The following is a 23,361-nucleotide window of genomic DNA, read 5'->3' as shown; positions in this document are numbered from 1 at the left end:
AGCAGTGCACTACTTGAGTGAAAATACTTGATCGATCTCGACTCATTGAATTTTTCAAAATATTTTATCTTGTTTGAGCTCGAATTCGACCAATTCAAACTCAATCGAGTTTAATTGAGTTCGATCGAGTTTTCAATTTTGATTGTTTAGTAATTTTCATAATTTTATAATAAATAATTAAAAATTATATTACTCGATGAGGCTCGACGATTACTCGAGTTTTGATTTTTTTCTACTCAAACTCAACTCTCGAATATTTTATCGAGTAGCTCGAACTCGACTTGAATTCGATCAACGCTGAATTTGGGATCGAGCCTTTAATAGAGTTACTCGTGAGAGTCTGAGTCAAGTGACTTGATTAATTTACACTCCTAATACTACTTGGAATTCAAGTATAGTTTTCATTATTGCACTTTGATTTGCGATTGTTTTCCTTGTAAGAAAGAACTGTAACATGATCAGAAACGCAATTACAAGGCTCAATCAGAATTAAAGGGTAATCAGGCAGCCCAAGCAATTTTCCAAGATTATTTCTTTTCTGCTGCATGTAAAGAATCTCTGCATGGAATCTCTTTTGAATTAATCTTTAGTTCTCTACATTGATCAAGGATTCAAAGTAGATTAAATATAGGTTAAAGTAAAGCAAACCGATGCCATGTTTCAGACAGGACCTGGTCAACCGAATTCCTCAACTTTAGTGCTCGGCTTTAATCGAATTCCAAAGCAGCGCGAAACACGGTGAAGCAAGTCGGATGACTTTTGTGCAACCCCATAAAATTGGACCGCGAGACCTCTCTGCAATCGAGTTGTGTACTGCCTGTGTTGTATGCCCGGTAGCGTAAACAACAATATCGGAGCAATAAATATTGGCCTCTCAATCAAGATATTTCTTTCTAGATAATCTTCTGTACACTAAAAATATAGTACTCCCTCCGTCTCGTTTTGTTAGTCTTAGTTTTTTTTTCATACAGATTAAGAAAGTGTAATTAATTTGATTGGAAACATAAATTTAGATTAATAATTTCCTAAAATACCCTTATGCTAATCACGAAGACTGCCAATTAATATCAGTTACAACTAATGGTGCCAATAAATATCAGTTACCGCCAATAGTGCACCCTGATTGTTTCAATTACCGCCAATAGTGCCAATAAATAACAAAGATAGACTTTTCATTTATCTATGTATTGGAAAAACTCAATGTATTCAATGTAGTGGGTTAGTATTTAATAACAATGTATTAATAACAAGATATTTAATAAGGGTATTTTAGACAATTTGAAAGATTACTACATTCCTTAATGGGAAAGTGGACTATAATTTGGGACAGACAAAAAAGGAAAACAAGACTAACAAAATGCTGTTAAATGTATGGTAATTAATTTAAATTTGAATTGAAAATCTAAATTTTACATATATATCATATATATGACTTTAGTTAATAGTATATATAAAATTTACTCATTTTTTTTAAAATATATATATGGTGTCGGCGTTCCCAATATTTGCTTCTGTGTTCAAGTTGTGTTGCTTGTGCATACCTTGTATTTATCCTTAATGTGACTTATTCATTTGTCACATATGCATTTTTTTTCTTTTCGTTGTCTTAAGATCCTAAGTATTAAATCTAATACATTTGAGTGCATATTACATTCAATAATAAGTAAATAGCTTATCACTTAATTTTGAAAGTAAGTTTTACTTAGAAAATGCAGTACCACTTAATTAATTCAAATTTTTAATTTTTTATTATCAAACGGTCTGAATATATTAAGATCTAAATCCATTAAATTTAAGTGCTGAACTGGATTATCAAACGAGGCTTAATTCTTTACATTTGGTTAAGGATCAAAATTGAAGAGTACAAGGTACTGAATAAACTCTCACAGCAAAGCTTCCTAATCCGTAGAGGACTACAAAATGAACGATGGATTTGTGGTCGCAGGTGAAAGGTGAAGTGCCTTAGAGAATGCGAAAAAGAGTAGCAAGTCTGCGATCTCGTGCATACCATCCCCGAATTTAAGTGATGGCCGTAAAATTAACTTCTAAATCTAAAACCAGGACTGAATAACCAACGTTGTTTTGGTTTGTCTTTTCTTTGTTCAAGAAAAGGACTTAATCCACAATAACCTTCGTGATCTCCTGTGTTCTTGCTGTAATGTTTCAGGGAAAATACAAAGATTTACTGCACTTTCAGTCTCCAACTTATGTGCTGTAGAAAAATCTTGACACTTGTAATGGAAATTTTTTGGCCCCGTTTGGATTGCAATTTTCCTCAGAAAAATTGTTACGTTTTTCGTAAACACGTTTTCCTATCACCTTTTTATCTCACATCTATTAAATCGTTACAGTATTTTTTCTTTAAAAAAAAAAATCAGAAAAAATGCAATCCAAACGTAGGAGAGAAACCCTGTGATTAATGGAATTGTATCTCGGGATACATGTCCGAGAATTCAAATGGAGTCCTTGATGTAATTTTTACAACTGATAAAAGTAGGATCATTGGGTGTCAAAGATTGGCTGATAAAGCTTTTTCCTCGGGAGAAATGGGTTAATAAAGAAAAAAAAAAGCAAATATCATTATTAATTCTTAACTTTTTTGAATTATTAACTACTTAGACATCAATAGCGATAAATTAATAAGATGAGCATTTTACAGGTACCTTTTTCTACGCATTGTCATGGAAAGTGTCAAAACTTCAGCCTATTTTATCTCTCAACTTAAAAAGAGTTAAACATGATAACATCCACAATTTACATCACTAATCTCCACCTTTGCCTCAATGAAACTGGGATCTCCAATCACGTGTCCTCGATTTAGTGGTGAAATAGAGTTACTTCAACTACTCACCATTGCAAAAATAAGTTAATTTGCTATTAATGGTTGATATAAATCAGTTTTGTTATGGCAGTACAAAGATTTTGTCTAGTCTCAATAACCGAGGTTGGATATAAGGGGCCAAGCGTTTTCTTGTTGAAACTTCTCCCTTTTGTTCCTTGGCAGCCCATCCTAGCAGCTCTCTGATCATACTTTCTCTTCAAACTAAAAGTTATTGAGATTTAGATCTTTCAAGAAGAAGAAAAATATATATAAACACAAAAAAAAGAATGGCATTCACAGGAACCTTGGATAAATGCAAGGCTTGCGACAAGACGGTCTATTTTGTTGATTTGTTGTCTGCTGATGGAGCAACTTTTCATAAATCCTGCTTTAAATGCAGCCACTGCAAAGGGACTCTTGTGGTATGTTTCACTCTCCAATCATCCATCTCTAGCTATCTGACCTTCCACCCCCAAAAGCCCCCCCCCCCCCCCCCCCCCCCCCCCCACAAACACCAAAAAAAAAAAAAAAAAAAAAAAAAAAACGTTGTCTAGCACCATAATTGATGCAGTTTACAAAAGCATGCATTTCCCTATGCATATTTCTTCTAGCTAGGCCAACAACAATGTAGGCAAAAGGATTTAATAAATGTTGCTGAGGTTTTCCTACGAAAAAAATTATATTGGGAACTCTCGGATGCCATGCAAAAATATCCCTAACATGTATATATATATATATATATATGTATATGGCTATTGAATTGTAGTATAAACAAATTTGAGGTGGCTTCTACTGACTTGCAAAGGAACTGAATAATGAGAGGGACTAATGACAATGAGATATTAATTGGAACTATAATTAAGGTTCCAAACAAATATGATGTTTGATTCTGGCTTATTTGCGGTAGGGCATGGAAATGTCACTTGTACAAATGTATAATTGACGCACACAAATTTTTGGCTTCTTTTTTGCCCTCAAACTTCCCCGTGTGGCATGAAAATTAATGTTAAGCTAAAGTACATTAAATGTGCAGATGAGCAACTACTCCTCGATGGATGGAGTCCTTTACTGCAAGCCTCATTTTGAACAACTCTTCAAGGAATCTGGAAATTTTAGCAAAAATTTTCATACTGGTGGGAGACCTTAATTCTCCTTGTGTATATATATATACTTGTATTAAACTTTTTCTGATTTGCATTTTCCTAATCATTAATACACTTTTGCAGGAAAGCATGAGAGGGAAAATTCCTTGGTACGTTCTAGCTAGGGTTGTGCATTTGCTTAAATTTTCTTGCTCTCCTACTAGTTAGCCAATTGTGCTTACGCACATTTTTCATGCAGACAAGGGCCCCTAGCAAACTCTCTGCCTTGTTCTCTGGAACCCAAGACAAATGTGCTGCCTGCAGCAAAACCGTCTATCCTCTAGAGAAGGTGCGCAAGCATGCATGCATGTTTCACAATTTTTTTTGGGGACAACCAACCAATAATTTCAAACGAGTAAAATCTGCTAAATTTTGCTGCTAAATTATATGAATGGAAATTAACAATTTAGTGTATCTATATATATATATGTTCACATAGCAAAGTGACAACGTGTATCTTGGACCATATATAGGTGACAATGGAAGGAGAATCTTACCATAAATCATGCTTCAAATGTGCTCATGGAGGCTGCCCACTTACGCATTCATCATATGCTGCTCTTGATGGGATTCTCTACTGCAAGCACCATTTTGCTCAGCTGTTCATGGAGAAGGGCAACTATCAGCACGTACTCAAGGCTGCAACCCACAAGAAAAGTGCAGTTGCACCAGTTGATCCAGAGGCAGGGGAGGAAGCAAAGGAGGAGGGGGCAGAGGCCCAAACCGCAGAAGCTGAGCAGACGCAAGAGCAATCCTGAAATTTGTTTTTGTTAATTCATCAATTCATCTCATCTCCCTCTTTTATCTCTATAGTTTTCCATTCTTGGAATTCAATCTTCACGAGGAGGAGCAGTTTTATGTGGTCTTATTTGTTGACAGTTTATTTTTAATTTTCAAAGCATGTATTAAGGGGTTATGTAATTTTGTTATATATACACATATATGGTTGTACAAGCTACTATATATTCCTTTTTGATAACTTTTTAGTACAGGGTTTAATTAATTAAGTGAAATTATTCTTGTAGGGGCAACTTCAATGATTAATTATCTTCCTTCATTTCTGGTGCTTTTGCTTCCAATCATTTGCTTTTTATCCTTTTGGCATGTTGTTTCTTGACCGCCGCAGTGTCTCGTTTCCAATGAACATATATAAAGGGCAAGAAAGAGTCATGTGCATATGATGATCAAGAATGTAGCAAGTAAAATAGTTACTTACAATTTGAAGCCTAGCAGTTTTAAACTTGTTTTAAAATGAATTAACTCTACATGTTATTGAACCGGAGAAAATTCAGAATCTCATGAAAAGGGACCATTTTGCTTTTGTGTGTATGTGTGTGTATGTGTTTTTTTTTTTTTTTTTGTGACAAAAGATTAAAATATGATTCATAATCAAACACCAAATTCCGCAAAAGATGAGTAATTAAGGTCCATTTGCACTATCATTAAATTAACACATACACTACAGAACATGCTTATTCTTCATTGATTACTTTAACTGATTATAGATTCTAATTTTAGAGAATTAATGTTTGTGATATTCTCGATTGCTTTTGGTATTCTGATCGTACATTTTTTATGATGAAAAAAAGTCAAAATCTATAATCACACAAATAGTACGTAGCTTTTTACTGATTCTAATTATTTTATATAATTAATTTTTATAATCAAAATTTGTAAAAATCTAAAGTAACCGAGAAAAGGAAATAGCTTTTGTTGATTTTGATTATTCTCTATAATTATTTTCTATAATCAAATTTTGTAAAATCTAAAATAATCGAGAACAAGGCCTAGTGACGCACTCTATTAGTACATGAGAAAAACTTGCCTCATCTTAAAGGTAGTTCAATTTCTACTTAAGATCAGATTTGTGTCGAAATCACGATGTTTAGATGTTTTGCCAAAAGCGGCGGCCCTTACGAGAATAAAACGTGCAATAAAATGTCATTATTATTCTCCTAAGAAAACTGTCATACATCCGTAGATGCCAACAAAAATGGAATGGCATGACCGATTCTGAGAATATCCTTCGGCATCTAACCATTAGAAGACTCTACTACATTAGCCACCTATTGTCGTTTACGTTTTGTAGTTTTTTTTCCCTTTTTTTTTTAGGATTTATTGACAAGAAAATAAATAGCTATACAATTTCCAAGTTCCCCCTTAAATCGAGTTTCTCAATTTCTTCATCTAAAACTTTTATATGAAAATGGGATCCGTCTAAATACAATTAATTTTTTTTACTAAGAGAGCAAAAGTCTCATTGGACATAATCATCACCATTTGAGAAGGGCTAAATTGGATCCGAGGCTGTTTGGACCATGCCAACAATTACAAAGTTTGGTAGGTTAGCGGCTACAGAGGTCCAACTGCTCATTAGTTTAATACTGATGACTCAGCCATGACTAAGCTTGCGTTGCAGTTGATTGTGGGCGAATGAATAATTCAAACTAGTGGTAAAGGCACGTGCCCATTGCTCCGTGGGCACCAGGGAGGGGCTTAAGTCCCTCCTTGGGGTGCAGGTGAGGTTTGAACCTCATGTGCAGCGAAAAAAAATCTAAAGGTTGTGTCAGAATATTTTTTTAATTTAGTTGGATCTGTATACTCACTAGTCTCCTACCACAGTCTTCCTTAAATGCATGAATCTTTTTTGCAAATTAATTTTATATAAATTTTCATTACTAAAGCTAACTTTGCTATTTTGATCTTCTTTCCACAAAATGATTGTAATTTTGATAGTTACAATGTTTAGCGACAGTTATGCGCTGTTAATATTTGTTTATATAGTCAATCTTAAAAAACGATCATCGGTGATTATCTTGACAACAACATTTGTTTAGGTAATAAAGTAATAAATAATTTTTATAAGGGTGAAATCAGAAGTTTATAAAGTAACGAATAATTGTTTACCTCAAATTTCATCCTCTCCTTTTATATATAACATAGATATAGATGTTAAATAAGAATTTACGGTCTCCAACTTTTTATAAGCATTTTTTTTTATCTCTACTTCAACTCAAAGTCTAAAGAATGACCTAGAATTTGTATATTACTATTTACATAGAAAGATTTTACCACATTAATTTTATTATCTACTTTCTTCTCATAGCAAAGATTGTTGAACTCCATGGTGTATTTTTTTTTTATAGTTCATTTGAGAGAAAAAATTTCTTTTTTTTTTGGGTTTATTAATAGGAATAAGTATGGTAAAATCTATCAAGTAGAAATTGACTGCAATAGAAAATATGGCCGCTCAATGATCTTGATTGTAAAGTGCAAGTTAAGACACGGGCAACTCATGAGGTTACACACATCATATCATCTCCAATTATTAGTGCATATAAAAACCATTAACTAAAAATAAAACGAAACGCAAATGCAGACGCATTCACGAGTCATGACGTACACATGTAGAACACAAGCGAATAAAATATAATTAGCACTGAACGCATGAGGGCCTAAAGTATAATATATGGGGCGAATTTCTAGAAATATTGTTGATCTCAAAAAATATATAAATTATGGTACTCTTGAGGAGTGAATTTCGAACTTAGACTCGCCGTATTTTTTAAATACAACTATAACGAAATATTTTTTATTTTCTTTTCAATTTTTTTGTGGTTATAGAAGGATGGAAAAAAATATTTTTTTATACATGACCACAATCCCGACTTGATTTTTTTTTTTAATAAAGTAATTGCCGCGGCTTGATTGTAAGATTTACATTATTGCAAGACATGTTATAGTCTACTTTTTCAAGGTGGCATTGGGATATTAGGTTAACCTCAACTGCCTTAATATCTCATTTTTATACAATCACCTAATACAGCATTGATTTTTTTTTATTCAAAGAAAATTGTAGGTTTATTGGGTATAAATTCCTTATTACAAACCGAGGAAGTTTTGAGTTTAGTGACTAAAGGTGAAACTTCAAAATATAGATATTCTGAGTTCTAATTTCCCGTCCCTTCTCAATTTATTAAATTCCACCCTTCCCCAACTAAAAAGAATAAAAGAATTTCTTATTACAAGAAATATTTCTCATATGATATTTTTCTTAGGAAGTAATAGGTATTTGTCGACATTCATTCCACCATTTATATTGGGTAATATATTTCTACTACAAACCAAAAGAGAAGACAAGAATATGACATCCATAGGAAAATCTCTATATACAAGAAGTAAACAATTCCATGTAAATATGCAATTATACTTGACATGAATGAGACTCAATTAAAATTTCCAAAGGAGGAAAAAAAAAGAAAAAAAAGAAAAAATTCATACAAGAATGGAGGGCATTTTAGTAAAATTACTAATAAATTATCCATATATCATAGGTCCCCGTTGTTAATATCTTCTTCTTTTTTTTTAATTTTTTTTATTTTACCCCCACGTCTTCTATTTTCCAGCAAAAACATCGTATCTTTTTGCTTGCTCTTCCTGAACCGGAAGTGGAGTGCAAGAGGAGTGGAGAGGTGGGAGAAGGCAACTAGTAGGCCAAGGAAGGCGAGGCCAGAAACGAATTGCCATAATCTCATCGTAAAATAAATTCAAGTAGTAGCAGCAGTGCAGCAGTACCACTACAAATATCACGAGACCCAGCCCCGTCGATCCATTTTCGGCTTCCCTTCATTTTTTCTCTCTCTCTAAAACTTTCCCCAGAAAACAAAATCCATTTCTCCGAAGCTCCTCCACCAACTTCTTCTAGTCTACTTCACTCTCTTCATCGGTAAGTTTACCTCTCCATTACGCCGAAACTCTCTAATTTCAATTTCAAATTTACATGTGCGTGCTTGGTTATGCATTCAATTCGTCAGTGCGCGCGCGCACACACATATATGCGTGTCTGCGTGCGTGTGTTTTTTCGTCCATTTTCTGTCATGTTCTAATTTTACGAATTGAAATGAGCTGAGTATAGGAATCATCGATCGAGATAGTCGAATTAGGATTGCTTTGTGGAGTCGATGATCTCTGTGTAGGTCTGCGAAGCGGTCAATGGCAGTCCAATGGCGCTAAAAATTTGTTTCAAACATTAATTCTTGTGTGTTCAATTCCAAACTAGTTGAAAAGTGAGTGAAAAAAAAAAATTAACCGCACATATAAGTACTGTGCATCTGCGCCGCGCCCAATTTAATTCTCGTGTGTATGAATTCGGACTCAATTTAATAGTTTTTTTTTTTGTGGTGGCAATGAGACACGGCATTTGGAGTTGAGAATTGTATTGCGACATAATAATCATTATTTTTTTTTGAGACGTGGCATTTGGCATTTAGGAAATGAAGTATTGAAGTTGTGCAACTAAATTATGAAAACCGTTTTAGTTTGTGTTCTAAAGACTGGAACGCTGTCCTGCTAGTTGAACTTGGGTTTTTGGCACAAAAATGCTGTTTATAATGCATACGTTTAAGCGCGCACCCATATACAGTCACATACTTGCTCACACGCATGCGTGCACGTGCAGAGATGCATACACACACATATCTGTATGTGTTGGGAGGATGATACTCCCGTGTCCATTAGCTCATGACTACATTGATCTAATTTATGAGAATAGCATCTTTAATGTGATTGGCTTATGCTGTTGGAACCATTTGATTGTTACGTAGTTATCAGGCATAATTATTTGTAGCACTTGATGGTTGTAATAATCATTTACTTGACAAGTGTTGACTTCAGCGCAGTCAATTTGCGTAGCAGATATGTACACTCAGCCAACTTGGTGATGGATTTTCTTCACTTTACTTGGTAGAAAGGCATCGAGACATGGAGTTTGCAAGTAGTTTCAATCAGGCAAATGTAATTCATGCAAGTAATGTCGTTAGCTACAGGAGTCTAGAACAATTTAATCTCTCTCCAGGTATTAGATGTAAAAGCTTTCATCTTAGATTTCTTGGTTACCCAAGACTTTTGGTTAGAGCATGTCCCATTCGGAGGTTGAAACAGAGCAGTGCTTATTGCGGTAGCATCATTAGAAGCCAAGTAAACAACTTTTTACAGCCCTATGATTCCTATAGATCGGCTGCTTACTATCCTCGGAGTGTTTTCAAAGCATTAAAGCAAGTTCCACCTCACTGTCAGGGAAATGATTCGGTAGCTTTTGTTGATGGTAGTAATAGGGATTTAGATGTCTCCGAAGGAGTTAATGATGATGTCTCTGGGACTGCGTCTAATACCAGTGAAGAGTCAAGTGTATTGAAAGAAGGACCAGAAGGAGAAGAACCAGAGGTGCCTAGTTTGGAGGAATTACGGGAATTGCTGCAAAAGGCACTCAATGAGTTGGAGGCTGCAAAGGTTAACAGCACTATGTTTGAGGAGAAAGCACAAAGGATATCTGAAACTGCTATAGCATTAAAAGATGAAGCAGCAAATGCTTGGAATGATGTTAACGGTACCCTCAGTAGCATCCAAGAGATTGTAAATGAAGAGGCTGTTGCAAAAGAAGCTGTCCAGAAAGCAACCATGGCCCTTTCTTTGGCTGAGGCGAGGCTTCAGGTTGCAATTGATTTGTTAAGAACTGTGAATGAAAAGAATAGCCGCTTGGAAACTGGAGAAACTGCTGGTGATGAAAGTGGAGGGGAAGAATTAGATTCATTTAGAAAGGAAGAAGAAGAGCTCTTGGCTGCTCAGGAGGATATAAGAGAATGCCAGGACAATTTAGCGAATTGTGAGTCTGAACTGAATCGGTTACAAAGTAGAAAAGAAGAATTGCAAAAGGAAGTGGACAGGTTGAATCAAGTTGCTCAGCTAGCTGACATGAATGCCTTGAAAGCAGAGGAGGATGTAGCAAACATAATGCTTTTGGCAGAGCAAGCTGTTGCTTTTGAACTTGAGATCGCACAGCGGGTGAGTGATGCGGAGATTGCCTTACAGAGAGCAGAGAAGAATCTAGCCAGTTCCGATATTGATCTCTCTGAAACCACAATGCCGCAAAATGCATTTACGTCCCAAGAACTGTTGCTAGGTGACATAGCAGTTGTTGAGGAGCTGAATGAAGGAACAATTGTCAGTGCCAGTGAGAAAAGCATGAACCTGACTGGTGATGGTAATAAGTTAGTTTTTGAGACTATACCTGACAATCAATTTGATACTTCCAATCTGAGGTCTGACAGTCTTTCTGATGGAAGTGATGAAGAGAGCGGGAGATTTAGGGTAGATTTAGAAAGAGATGCTGAAGTAGAAGCTGACAAAGTTAAAGTTGGACAAAGTAAAATGCAGGAAGTTCAAAGAGAATTAAATAAGGAGGGGTCACCACTGATTGCTCCAAAGGCATTACTGAAAAAATCATCCCGTTTCTTCTCTGCTTCATTTTTTTCAGCTGCAGATGATGAGTTCACACCTGCTTCACTGTTTCGCGGTCTTATGGAGACTGCTAGGAAAGAGTTGCCAAAGTTGGTTGTTGGGTCATTGCTTGTGGGAGCAGGGTAAGTCCAGCAGTAAAACTTATTTTGGCCTAGGAAATTAATTGCATGATCTGTCTTTACTTTTTATTGCATCAACTCATTAGATTGATACATTTAATCACTTCAAAAGCATAATGTGTTATAACTTTGCAAAGTATAGAGGAAGCTACACTCATTATGATTTACTGTTCAAACCTTTTAGGATTGCATTTTATGTCAAACGGGCAGACAGGCTACCACTGCTATTTCAACCACCAGATCTCATCACTTCTAGCATCGATGAAGTTTCTACAAATGCAAAGCCTCTTGTTCGACAAATGCGTAAATTGCCTAAAAAGATTAAGAAACTAATCGAGATGCTTCCACATCAAGAGGCATGTGCTTCAAGAACCTTCTAGTACTTAAAATCTGTTATTCAATCTCTCATTTGTATTTTTTGACTTATAGATTTATTTTTTTTGGCTATGTGTTTTATTCTTGTTAGGTAAACGAGGAGGAAGCATCCCTTTTTGACGTGTTATGGTTATTACTTGCAAGTGTTATTTTTGTGCCGATTTTCCAAAAAATTCCTGGAGGTAATAAATGCTTCTTTTTTTCTTTCCTTTCCTGCAAGAGATTGCCTTGTACTTCTTACTAGCTTGTTCTTTAAACTTTTTATTCATTGTTCTCCACCTGTCCTGTTACTCAGTGTTGAACATGACAGTAAGTTAAGATTTCTGATTTCTGTAGAATCTATCTGTTTCATATTTTGAGATGTACCATGTCCCTGGATAAGATTTTCTCTATGAAATATACAGTTTTATTTTGTTATTTGTGCCTAGTGATTGAGTTTTTTGTCTGCTGCAATTTTCAGGCAGCCCTGTTCTTGGGTATCTCGCTGCTGGAATTCTGATTGGACCCTATGGTCTTTCAATTATTCGTCACGTACATGGCACCAAGGCAATAGCGGAATTTGGAGTTGTCTTCTTGCTATTTAATATTGGCCTTGAGGTGAAGCCCATCAAATTTTATTTTTTATTTTTTTACATGATACTTAAATTTATCAACTTGAATACCAATGGAAGGCGAATCTTTGCCTTTACTTTTTTGCAGCTTTCTGTTGAACGTTTAAGTTCCATGAAGAAATATGTTTTTGGATTGGGCTCCGCTCAGGTGACTGAAATACTTTGTATTTTTCAGCCAACTTCTTTCTCCATAGGGCTGCATATCAATTTGGTTACGTGCAGTAGTTTCTAATTCTACATATTTTGTGTCTTTAAAATGTAGGTCCTGGTGACAGCTGTAGTAGTTGGCTTGGTTGCTCATTTTGTTGCTGGGCAGGCTGGTCCTGCTGCAATTGTGATTGGTAATGGTCTTGCATTATCGTCTACTGCTGTTGTCCTCCAGGTGAACTTAATAATTCTATTTGTAGGTTTTTACCTCTTTGGATGAATGCACAATGACTTGGATGAACTTAATAATTGAATTTGTAGGATTTTACCTCTTTGGATGAATGCACAAAAACTTAGACTAAGCTGAATAGCATTTCCTGTCAGCAAACTCTCTGTCCTTTACTCCATGTGCAGGAATTTGCATAATTTGCTCTTTTCAGATCAATTGTCTTTGGTTTTTATTGTTAGTAAAGTATTTGCCCCCTAAGGAACCTTTGTTCCAGGTTAAGTGGATTATGAAACATATCATGTATATACAGAGCTTAAATTCACCCAATAAATATTTGTTTTAGATGTTTGTAATCCACTTCCAATGAGAAATGGAGTGGTGCTGTTATATATTTCCTACCTTCTTTGAATGAATTAATCATAGACTTCCACATGCGGTTTACCTTGTGGCATGTTGAATCATGGTGTATAATTGTTGGCCTGGGCAAAATACTACTGACCTTATTGACCTTTTTCTAAGTTTTGTTGGTGTAGTAATTTCTGCTAGAAAGATTTGGAACGTATGTGCTTTGAACTCGTCTTTAGAGAACTAAACTCTTATTCTGAAAGAATGTGAATTTCTGTCTGTATGTGCTTGCATGCGTTCTTCCTTCGTTTTGTTTCTGTTCCCTGATTCCTGGTTGGGTTTACTTTTGATGTGATGATCACTCTTCAACTAATTTTGCTCTTTTGGTTTTCTATTAGAGGCAATAGAATAATATTAATAGGATATTTACAGGTATTACAAGAACGAGGGGAGAGTACATCTCGCCATGGACGAGCTACATTCTCTGTTTTACTTTTCCAGGTGCACACGCAAAAGCTCAAGCTTGTGTCTGAAGTTCCTTTCTCTTCTCATTTTCTGTTGCTTCGTTGTCTTGGTTTCTGTGCTTATGTTTTGCTAATTGTAGCATATGTGAAATCTCCATTTCTACTTTTCACAGGATCTGGCCGTGGTGGTTTTGCTTATCCTAATACCCCTTATTTCACCAAATTCATCTAAAGGAGGGGTAAAAATTTCTTCCATAACCTTTCAGACTTTATTACTGAATTTTTCTACCAAAGTTCTTACTTTATTTTTTGAACAAAGTTGTGCAATTTGCTTTGTCCCTTGATTATTTTATTCATCTTGATTTCACGAAACCTTCAACTAAAACTTTATTGCACATTGTTTTTACAGTTTATCAGAAGGAATTGCGACTTCCACATTTTTTAGCAACTTATCTCGTGGAACTGTGAAATTAAAAGTTTATTTTTTCTCTTTTAAGTATTACCTTGGTGATTAAAGTTGCTTTTCACACCGTAAATGTTAACTAGAAAACTTCTTCATATCTAAATATGTCGTCATCATGGTTTTCTGTAACCTTCAAGTATTATTTCGCTTTTCAGATTGGTTTTCAGGCCATTGCTGAAGCCCTTGGATTGGCTGCTGTCAAGGCAATTGTTGCTATTGCTGCCATTATTGCTGGAGGACGCTTAGTAAGCTTTACATGCTTGTTGCAACAGAGAATTATTATAATAATGAGTCCTGTTTAAATATCTTAAGCTTCTCTCTGCTGTTACACGTGTATACATGTATCATTGCTGCTTTTCAAATTGAAGACAGTCTTCAAATGTTATTGTGCTTACAGAGAATACTATGTTATTACATTTTGCATGAGATGTGGATCTTGTATTTTGGTTTAACAAGAATAACACTTGTCGTTTTTCTTGTATTCTGGTTATTATGCAGTTGCTTCGGCCAATTTATAAGCAAATAGCTGAGAATCAGAATGCAGAAATATTCTCTGCAAACACACTTCTTGTTATTTTGGGAACCAGTCTCCTAACTGCCAGGGTAGGTACATATATGTTTCTCTCTGGTTGTTACTTATTCTTGGATTTGGTCTAATATCACTACTTGTTACTCTGGCTCATGCAATAATGGGGATACTGCAATACTGAAACAGGCTGGCCTATCTATGGCTTTGGGTGCATTTTTGGCTGGTTTGCTTCTAGCAGAGACTGAATTTTCATTGCAAGTGGAATCAGATATTGCTCCATATCGTGGCCTTTTATTGGGCCTTTTCTTCATGACGGTAGGTCCTCATGTTTCCAACTGTAAGTCAAATATGAACAAAGTTTACCACGTATGCAAGTTTCTTATTTTGTCTGATTTATCTTCTCCACAATGGCCCTGTCTACATTCAGATTCTTCTTTTGAACATTTTCCAGCTTTTCTCAATGCTGACTTTTATTTACGTTTTGTTCCCTGGAGTACTAGTGGAGAGAGTAAACTTGTGTTTGCATTACACTGTAATATTCTTTTTACTGTAGACTAGAGAAGAAGGTTTACAAATGGAAGTGCGTGAATAGGATAATATTGGCAGAACTGGATCTCTTAACAAAAGTCAGAATTACTTGCATCTAATTGCAGTACATTTTCCTGTTGCAGGTTGGAATGTCAATTGATCCTAAACTTCTTGTTTCTAACTTTCCTGTCATAGCGGGGACATTAGGACTTCTGATAGCTGGCAAGATCATTTTGGTTGCTTTAGTTGGTAAACTTTTTGGGATTTCAATTATATCAGCTATAAGAGTTGGCCTTCTGCTTGCTCCGGGAGGAGAGTTTGCCTTTGTCGCCTTTGGTGAAGCTGTTAATCAGGTTTCCTTGAAATATTTCCTTCTTATCTGTGGACAATTATTCATCTTCTGTCCATCTAAAGTTATACCAGGTTCAGGACATTGCTTATGTGATTTACCACCTAACTTGTCATTTCTTTCCCTTTTGGTATATGATGAAGCTTTACTCGGCAGTTTGACTCTTTAACATCTTTGCTTCTAGATGTGTTGTGAGTAAAAAGTTAATGTTGTCATTTTCTTTATTGACACTATATGATTATGAAATCTTGGTGTACGTGTGTGATAATATGTTTTGGGAGAAACATCTAGTCATCATATTATTTACAAGAATACCCTTACTCTTTTAACAGTATGCTTCTTTAAAAAGCTCATTTTTTATTTTTATATTTTAATGATACCATAGACATTCTCTAGAGGTACCTGGGATGATACCCTGAACATGATAAATATATGTGCAGCCATTTGATTATTTCTTGATAAAATGGTTGACTTTGCTAGGATATATCTTTTTGAAGTATGGCTGGCTTTTCTTTAACTGATTTAAATAAGGCGAAAAGTATCTCACTGAGGAGGGTCAATGGGAGCTTTGGTACCAATTTTCTATTTTGAGCTCCTCACAACCAATATCCTCCTCTATCCTTTCTTCATTATTGACAACATCTTTCCTGATTTAAACCTGGGTGAGAGTGGTAGATCATTTTCGTTTTTTTTCCTGTGCCTGATGGAATATGAGTATGCATGCCTGTGGATTTCGACTCCTGATAAACCTCCCAAAGATTACATCTTTGTCATCAGATGCCTCTTCTTTCAAATAGAGATCTTAAAAGTAAATCTGGTTTAGTTCTTTGACTTTTTGTCCGCAGCTGAAGATTTTTTTTTTGGTAGAAACATAGTTGCTTTTATGAGCGTCTTTACTAGCTGGTAAACTTGCTGTACATGTTTGATTTGCTGTGGTAAAATATCATACAAAATGATCCACTTCCCTCTGGATAAATTTCATTCTCATGTAAGATTTTTTGCTCTATTGATAACAGTTTTCTTAGATTGCAATAGTTGGTATGCCATAATTGTGTCATTTACATTTTTGCCTTGTCAAGAGAACTAGATTCTTCCATTGCAATGGCTTTAAAACAGATGGGGCCCTCGTGTCTGTTGCCCAGCTCATAACGTACTTCATTTGGAATAGTTTATAACAAGAAGCTTTGGACCCTGAAGCTGTAGTTTTAACTGTTATTTTCTAACTTGCTGATGTCTTCAGGGAATAATGTCTTCTCAGCTATCATCTTTGCTGTTTCTCGTGGTGGGTATTTCTATGGCCCTTACACCTTGGTTAGCTGCTGGAGGCCAGCTAATAGCCTCTCGTTTTGAGCTCCATGATGTCCGAAGCTTATTGCCTGTGGAAAGTGAGGTGAATTACTCAACTTTTTTTATCAGATGCTAGCTGATATCTAGATCAGCCCCTCTTGGTAGTTCACAAAATTGATTTTAGTTTACTGGACTTCATTTTTGTGTGTAGGATAAGAGTATAATCTTCTGAAGGAGCTCAATAGAGCATTCCTATTTATCTTCTTTTTTTTTTCCCCAATTTCCTTATGTTCCTTTTGTTGAATTGCTGAAGCTAACCTTTACCAACGTCATTGTAAATTTAACCAGTATTTGATCAATTTTGAAGAGTCCTAATAAGCTAGGCCTTCACTGTCACCTGTTTCTTTTTCTTTTGGATCATTGAATTACTTCCTTGAATAGCCTCATACATCTGAAGAATTTTCTTTTTCTTTCCAATTCTTTTTGCACTTTTAGACTGATGATTTGCAAGATCATATCATTCTCTGTGGATTTGGACGTGTTGGTCAGGTTTGTGCATATATCCATACCTTTTTTTTTTTTGCTTTGTTTTAAATCATTTGCATTGGAAGTTTCATATGCTAGTATTTTCTTGAAAGTTCATCTGTATTATCTACCTCTCATAGTAATGATCTGCCCAACTCCTTATAACAGATCATTGCCCAGCTTCTTTCAGAACGGCTAATTCCATTTGTTGCTCTTGATGTGAGGAGGTAATAATCTACTGGATTTCTTTTATGTTGAAGTAGATCAAAATAACATGGCACTTGTTTTCTGATAAAATTTCTTTTGATATACTGGGTAGTTAACTTGGTTTTCTTTATAGATGTTGTCTCGAGATAATATTAGCTAGTTGATCAGACTTGCAGTTTAATTTGATAGTTTTTCAAATGGAGTGATGAACTAGATGAATGAGAAACTAATACTAGTAAATGTCAGTGAAGACAGCAAGGAAAGTATCCTTCATGCTAGTTCCTTCTGTTAAATTTGCTTGAAAATCAATGTAGAGATAATTTTGTTGATAATGAAAATCAGCTGAAGCAAGCAAACTAGGTATGAATGGATAGTTTTCTTTTTGGTTGCTTGATTTCAATCAAATTTTACAAAATGTTTCCATTAAAGATTTAAAAACTAACAAACGTGATAAACATGATACTATGGGTGGAGAAAATATAAAGATGTTGATGCATATAATACAGTAAGTGATTGGAAACAAGGAATTTGGTTGGAGTTTTAATGTCTGAGAGTCAGTCTCTATAGTCTCTGAAAGAAGCTGAATCCATGGAGATTGTTCACCATTCTTATATGCTACATCCATGCAGAGTTTGGAAACTCTGTTTCCTTTTCCTTTCTGATTCCATGAGATCTTGCAAAGCAGTTCCTTTGTTTGCTGGTGACCACTTACTTCACACTAAAATTGCAATAGAGAAGGCGACGAAGTAATCACTTGCAAATTACAGAAGCTATTTTACTTTATATCGCCTTAGCTTGTCTTATTTATTTTTAGGTATCTATTTATCTCATCGTCAAGTCAACTTCTTTGCCACCATCATGGCCATATATGTTGGAATGGCTTAGAACACAAGAAAAGAGTTTTTTTTGGTCAAGTTTTTTTAGGGTGTAGTTTGCAAGTGGGGGAACTCCCTGGGCCGCCCAACACCCCTTAAAATGCAAAATAAAAGGGGGGAAAAAGTTAATGAAGGTGAAGATAGGCTTGAAGACATATATTGTATTGTATGCTTCTTTAATTTTTTTCCTTTGAAATTTAATTTTTTTTATTGGGGTCTTTTTTTTTGGGGGGGTTGGGTGGGAGCCAGTGACAATGCTTTCAAAGGCTGCAGCATTTGGATACAAGTTCATTTTGTGTGTTGCTGATGAATAAATTGTTTCTTTAGCAAATAGCTCAAGCTGTCTGACCTATGTATAATATGAATACATGAGACTAAAAGACAACCTAGTGGTAGTGGAAATAGGCTGAGGAACAACTAGTAATATATAGGTGACGTTATTCAGTGGGAAAATTAACAAGCTATGTTCAGTAATTGGAGTGTATGGAAACTTGATTGATTTTGTACTTCAAAACAAAATCATGGATCTCTAGTCTTTTCACGAAAATGTTCGGTTGTTGCTTCATGTTGCAGTGCGTACAATTACAGTAAATGTTTATACATCGAGATTGATTTTGTCTGTAAGTAGAAGGTTAAAAATATAGCATTAGTGAACCCATCAACTACACCCACATTGTTAATACTATTGTTTACAATTGCAGTGATCGAGTGGCGTTTGGTCGTCAACTTGACCTTCCAGTATATTTTGGTGACGCTGGCAGTCGAGAGGTAAACACACCATTGCGTCATTCTTGTTTGATTGCACCTTCTTGTCATAACCCACTCCCTTTTCTGAAAATTAGGTCCTCCATAAAGTTGGTGCTGAAAGAGCATGTGCGGCGGCAATTACTTTAGATACTCCTGGTGCAAATTACAGAACTGTTTGGGCTCTGAACAAGTATTTTCCCAATGTCAAGACATTTGTCCGTGCTCATGATGTTGATCATGGCCTCAATTTGGAAAAGGCTGGTGCAACAGCGGTATCTCTCTCTTACCTTGAACCTCTTATCATTTTCCCTCACTCTTTCAATCCTGCATGTAAACTCTTTGCAGTGATCCACCATTGGAATTTTCATTCTAAATTATCTTTTAGTGTTTGGAGCCACTGGCCATTTGGTCCAGTGGTCATCACCATATTTGGTGATGCTGAAGGTCAGGGGTTCAACCCCTGCCTCCCACAAATTTGCCACAATATGTGGCTGGTCTTAGTTGACCATCTCCCTTTACTCCTTCCCCTAGATTAGGCTAGATTAGGTTATAGGACATCTATCGTTGCAGGAAAAAAAAAAAAAAAAAAAAAATTCAATCCTGCATGTACTGGAACATAAACGAATTCTTTCAGGACTACATTATCTAGATTTTTTCCTTTGAATATTCTCCCCTCATAGCCATGTCAACTTTCTGCATATAACTTGCACTTCAGTAAAAGTGGGGAATTCATGCTTCGCCTTTGAGTTCTGAATTGAAAAAGTTTTGCAGGTAGTTCCAGAGACTTTGGAACCAAGTCTACAGTTAGCAGCTGCAGTACTCGCACAAGTAAGTCAATAGGATATTAGAATACGTCATTTCTGCTCCTTTTTTTGCACCTCAACTATTTTGATTGGTCTTTTAAGTTATTTATAAGCAAAAAAATGTGTTATTGAATGGCTCATAAATAATACGCAATCATAGTATTTATGACAAGGAAGCGCATCCTAGTTGGTAAGATATTTCACCTATTACAGATAGGTCATGTGTTCGAGTCATAAGGGGGGTTAAGTGGGGAACCACTATTGTTCCTTTTGAAAAAAAGAAAAAGAAAAAAATCATAGTCTATATTTATGTCCTGGAGCTGGGTCAATTTCAAATATCTGTCTTTTGTTTCTTTATTGTATTCTTGAAGTGGGACTGTCTTGGAATAATATAGACTGGGTTATGATTTTTTAATCATAAAAGGGGTCTAAATATTCATTTCTTTGTCACGAGTTTTTTGAGTTTTGTGTAATGAATTTCTTTTGCAATTGTTTCCTTGCTTTTGGGAATTCTGCTGCAGAAAAAAAAATCAAATGTTGTGGTTCGTTTATCCACATATAATGTATGAACAAGCGTCTCGTTGTTGGGGCTTTTGTACCGTAACTCCTCTCCTTTTCCTTGAATTGGTAGTTACTATTATGTTGATTTATTATGGGAATGCAATAAACTGATGGCAGTTTGACCAGCTCTAGGTCTACAGTATGATCTCTCTCTCTCTCTCTCTCTGTGCCCCCCTACAGTATGATCTCGAAAATGGGAAAGTTGGATCAGTTAATAGAGATGATCATTCTTAAAACTGCCATAGTGCCATTGGCAGCCTTGATAACTGGTCATAGTTAGTTATGCTTTTTGACATTTTAATTTACTGCTTATATGCTTTACCTTTCTTCTAGGCTAAACTGCCTGCGTCAGAGATTGCAGCAGCAATCAATGAGTTTAGGTCACGACATCTTTCAGAGCTTACTGAGGTATAGTAAATTTGGACTCCATGTTTGGATGAGTTATTACTTGATCAATCACTCGCTAATCAGGCTTACCTCTTATACCCGCTTTCAACTGAATTTCTGTTTCTTATTTGCAGCTTTGTGAAACTAGTGGAAGTTCTCTTGGTTATGGATTTACAAAGATCATGAACAAACCGAAATTGCAGCCACCGGAGTCTTCTGACGATAATCAAGTCAATGAAGAAATACTGGCAGTATAATTCATCTTGCCTGATGGGAGCAAAAAGACCAAGGGGGATTTTTGTCGATCCCAAAAAGGATGGACATTAGATCAAAGGGTCTCCTCTTAGCCATTGGATCAAAGTCCAATGATTGTCTACAATTCAGTTAGTCTCCTTGTACCCCATATAGCACGCTCTTAGGGTTAGGTCCATGCCGCTTGCCAAAAAATGACAAAAACATGAATTGACAAAAGCAGATGTGAAGCTGATATGGTGATGGTGGTGGACTTGGGGAGCGGTCTGAAAAAACTTCTGAGCAGATGTATGAATGAATCAATTAATTCTTACAATAAATGGATACGATATATATAGAGGGAATCCAATCAACTTATTTTATATCCATTTAAACTCATTCAAAATTATGTTATCGTTTGGAAAAAAAAAAAAACTCATTCAAAATTAATAGACTGAATTGGACGGGTTATTGGTGGTCGAATTTGGATGAGTTAACATATTTGGTATGTGATTGACCCATCTAATCTTGTGTTTCCATATTTTGACTGCTAATGTTCCATGCAAATTGAACTAATTCGTACCTTTTTGCTTCCTTCATTATTTATAAATTGTGATTTTTTGATGTTGGGTTTTTTTTTTTTTTGGTGGATTACTTCTTCGAATGTACGGTGAAGGAACTGATTGACTGCTAATTCTTAATTGGCTTTATTTTTAACCGAATAACCGCTTGCCGGTGATAAACACCCTTATTTATGACCATAGGTAAGAGAACTGTGTTCATCCAAAATAGAACAGTTTTGTTATTTTCATTGGGAGAGTTGATGAATGTAACTTAAAAAAATCAACCCGAGAGGTAACTTTGAACCCCCTACTATTCACCTGGAGTATTTGGGGTTAATTCCACTTTGTCCCCCCAAACTTTGGACGATTACCCACTTTAATCCCTAAACTTCAAAATGGGACACTTAAGTCCCTAAACTTATAAATACCTCCTAATTAAGGTTCCATTTTAAAGTTTAGCGACTAAAGTGGGTAATCGTCCAAAGTTTGGGGGGACAAAGTGAAATTAACCCGGAGTATTTGGATAGAAAAGGTTGTCATCAACTCGAGGGATTCACAATGTCTACTATTTGGCCAAGCCATCAACTTACACGGACCGTCGACCAAAAATGTATGAACAGCTCTCTAATAAGAAATACCTCATGCTTAAATGAATGATCTAGAAGAATCAAAACACGCTTCAAAACAGACTCCACATCTCAATCAATATCGCCGCAAGCAGCAAGTACATGTTTACGATTTTGATTATCTTGTGCAGAGGTATCAAAATGGGAGAATCGGGCAAGGTTTGGGTGGGTTATAATTAGATAATAGATATAATTGGATCAATTCATCTATATCTATTTAAATAAACGAGTATAATCCATTTATACCCATTTAATAAATGGGTATGAGTATATCTAATTATCCATCTATAAGTTACTCAAAATTCTACTTATTTTTTTTCTAATGTTGTTTGATGAGAAATAATGGTCTTTTATTGTTATTAGATTGGTAAGAAATTCAAATTCATTTGCTTAACACTCACTAAAAGTTGAGTTTTAAATATATAATTATTTTTAAATGGATATACATGGGTGAATCAATTCAACCCACTGCCCATCCATTAAATTGGTTTAACTGAGTATCCATTTAGACTCATTCAAAATTAATAGGCGGGATTGGACGGATTATTGATGGACGAGTTTGGATAGATCAACATATTTGGGTTGTGATTGATACATCTAATCTTGTGTTTCCATATTTGACTTCTATTGCTCTATGCAAATTGAAATAATTGTTACTAGAAGTGGCAAAATGGATATATGGTTGATAAATGGTTTTAGTTAAATGGATAATGGATCAAATTGATCCAATCCAATTAAAATCATTTAATAAATGGATCTAAATAGATGTCATTTAAATGGATAGTGTAAACCATGATCCATCCATTTATCCATTTACTCTCCCAAATCCTAAATTTAAGATCCAAATATTTTTTTCCAAAAAATACAGATCCCCAAAGTTCTATCCGTAAATCACCTAAAACCTTTTGGTAATAACAAATGCTTGTACTATACTCTATTTCAGTTCTTCATAAAGTTAGTTTAGTTCCAAGAAAATTTAACTGCTGTGGTCAATTTAACCTTTCATCATTACTTTAAGTATCATTTTGTAAAGTAATGAACAATTAAGAATTTCGCTACATTTTTATAACTTTTGGGTGAATTGAATACGTCTTTACAGTGAAAAGAAGTTTACGTTTTCAATTTTTTACA

General features: G+C 35.3%; 2 protein-coding genes across 4 annotated transcripts; both read left to right on the top strand.

Annotated features, from left to right (window-relative positions):
- The first annotated feature begins 2,945 nt into the window (after nucleotides 1–2,945).
- On the top strand, nucleotides 2,946–4,902 carry LOC113729672 (LIM domain-containing protein PLIM2b-like). The gene is made up of 5 exons (XM_027253925.2): nucleotides 2,946–3,243; nucleotides 3,855–3,954; nucleotides 4,048–4,073; nucleotides 4,163–4,252; nucleotides 4,437–4,902. Exons 1-5 carry the CDS (start codon nucleotides 3,109–3,111, stop codon nucleotides 4,719–4,721), a joined length of 636 nt encoding a protein of 211 aa, XP_027109726.1. The 5' UTR covers nucleotides 2,946–3,108; the 3' UTR covers nucleotides 4,722–4,902.
- Nucleotides 4,903–8,393: 3,491 nt separating this feature from the next.
- On the top strand, nucleotides 8,394–21,430 carry LOC113733151 (K(+) efflux antiporter 2, chloroplastic-like). 3 transcript variants are annotated; one of them, XM_027259340.2, is made up of 21 exons: nucleotides 8,394–8,689; nucleotides 9,637–11,381; nucleotides 11,563–11,734; nucleotides 11,845–11,935; nucleotides 12,214–12,350; nucleotides 12,453–12,512; nucleotides 12,627–12,746; nucleotides 13,518–13,586; nucleotides 13,723–13,788; nucleotides 14,168–14,257; nucleotides 14,511–14,615; nucleotides 14,728–14,856; nucleotides 15,213–15,422; nucleotides 16,659–16,808; nucleotides 17,201–17,254; nucleotides 17,399–17,457; nucleotides 19,014–19,080; nucleotides 19,155–19,331; nucleotides 19,831–19,887; nucleotides 20,757–20,831; nucleotides 20,945–21,430. In XM_027259340.2, the coding sequence occupies exons 2-21, from the start codon at nucleotides 9,724–9,726 to the stop codon at nucleotides 21,065–21,067; spliced, it is 3,669 nt and encodes a 1,222-aa protein (XP_027115141.1). In that variant the 5' UTR covers nucleotides 8,394–8,689; nucleotides 9,637–9,723; the 3' UTR covers nucleotides 21,068–21,430. The 3 variants fall into 3 exon arrangements, with proteins under 3 accessions (XP_027115141.1, XP_027115140.1, XP_027115139.1); XM_027259339.2 differs by having other exon boundaries at nucleotides 8,403–8,689; nucleotides 9,658–11,381; XM_027259338.2 differs by having other exon boundaries at nucleotides 8,403–8,689; nucleotides 9,642–11,381.
- The last annotated feature ends 1,931 nt before the right edge of the window (nucleotides 21,431–23,361 follow it).

Source organism: Coffea arabica, chromosome 2e (assembly GCF_036785885.1).
Source record: "Coffea arabica cultivar ET-39 chromosome 2e, Coffea Arabica ET-39 HiFi, whole genome shotgun sequence".
Classification (NCBI taxonomy): domain Eukaryota; kingdom Viridiplantae; phylum Streptophyta; class Magnoliopsida; order Gentianales; family Rubiaceae; genus Coffea; species Coffea arabica.
The sequence above is the reverse complement of the archived record's forward strand: the minus strand, read 5'-3'. Positions and strand labels throughout refer to the sequence as shown.

Coding starts and splice junctions, on each gene's coding strand:
- LOC113729672 (XM_027253925.2), top strand. CDS start 3,109: ATGGCATTCACAGGAACCTTGGATAAATGCAAGGCTTGCGACAAGACG. Junction 3,244..3,854: donor ACTGCAAAGGGACTCTTGTG/GTATGTTTCACT, acceptor TTAAATGTGCAG/ATGAGCAACTACTCCTCGAT. Junction 4,253..4,436: donor CCGTCTATCCTCTAGAGAAG/GTGCGCAAGCAT, acceptor GACCATATATAG/GTGACAATGGAAGGAGAATC.
- LOC113733151 (XM_027259340.2), top strand. CDS start 9,724: ATGGAGTTTGCAAGTAGTTTCAATCAGGCAAATGTAATTCATGCAAGT. Junction 11,382..11,562: donor TCATTGCTTGTGGGAGCAGG/GTAAGTCCAGCA, acceptor CAAACCTTTTAG/GATTGCATTTTATGTCAAAC. Junction 13,587..13,722: donor TCTCTGTTTTACTTTTCCAG/GTGCACACGCAA, acceptor TACTTTTCACAG/GATCTGGCCGTGGTGGTTTT.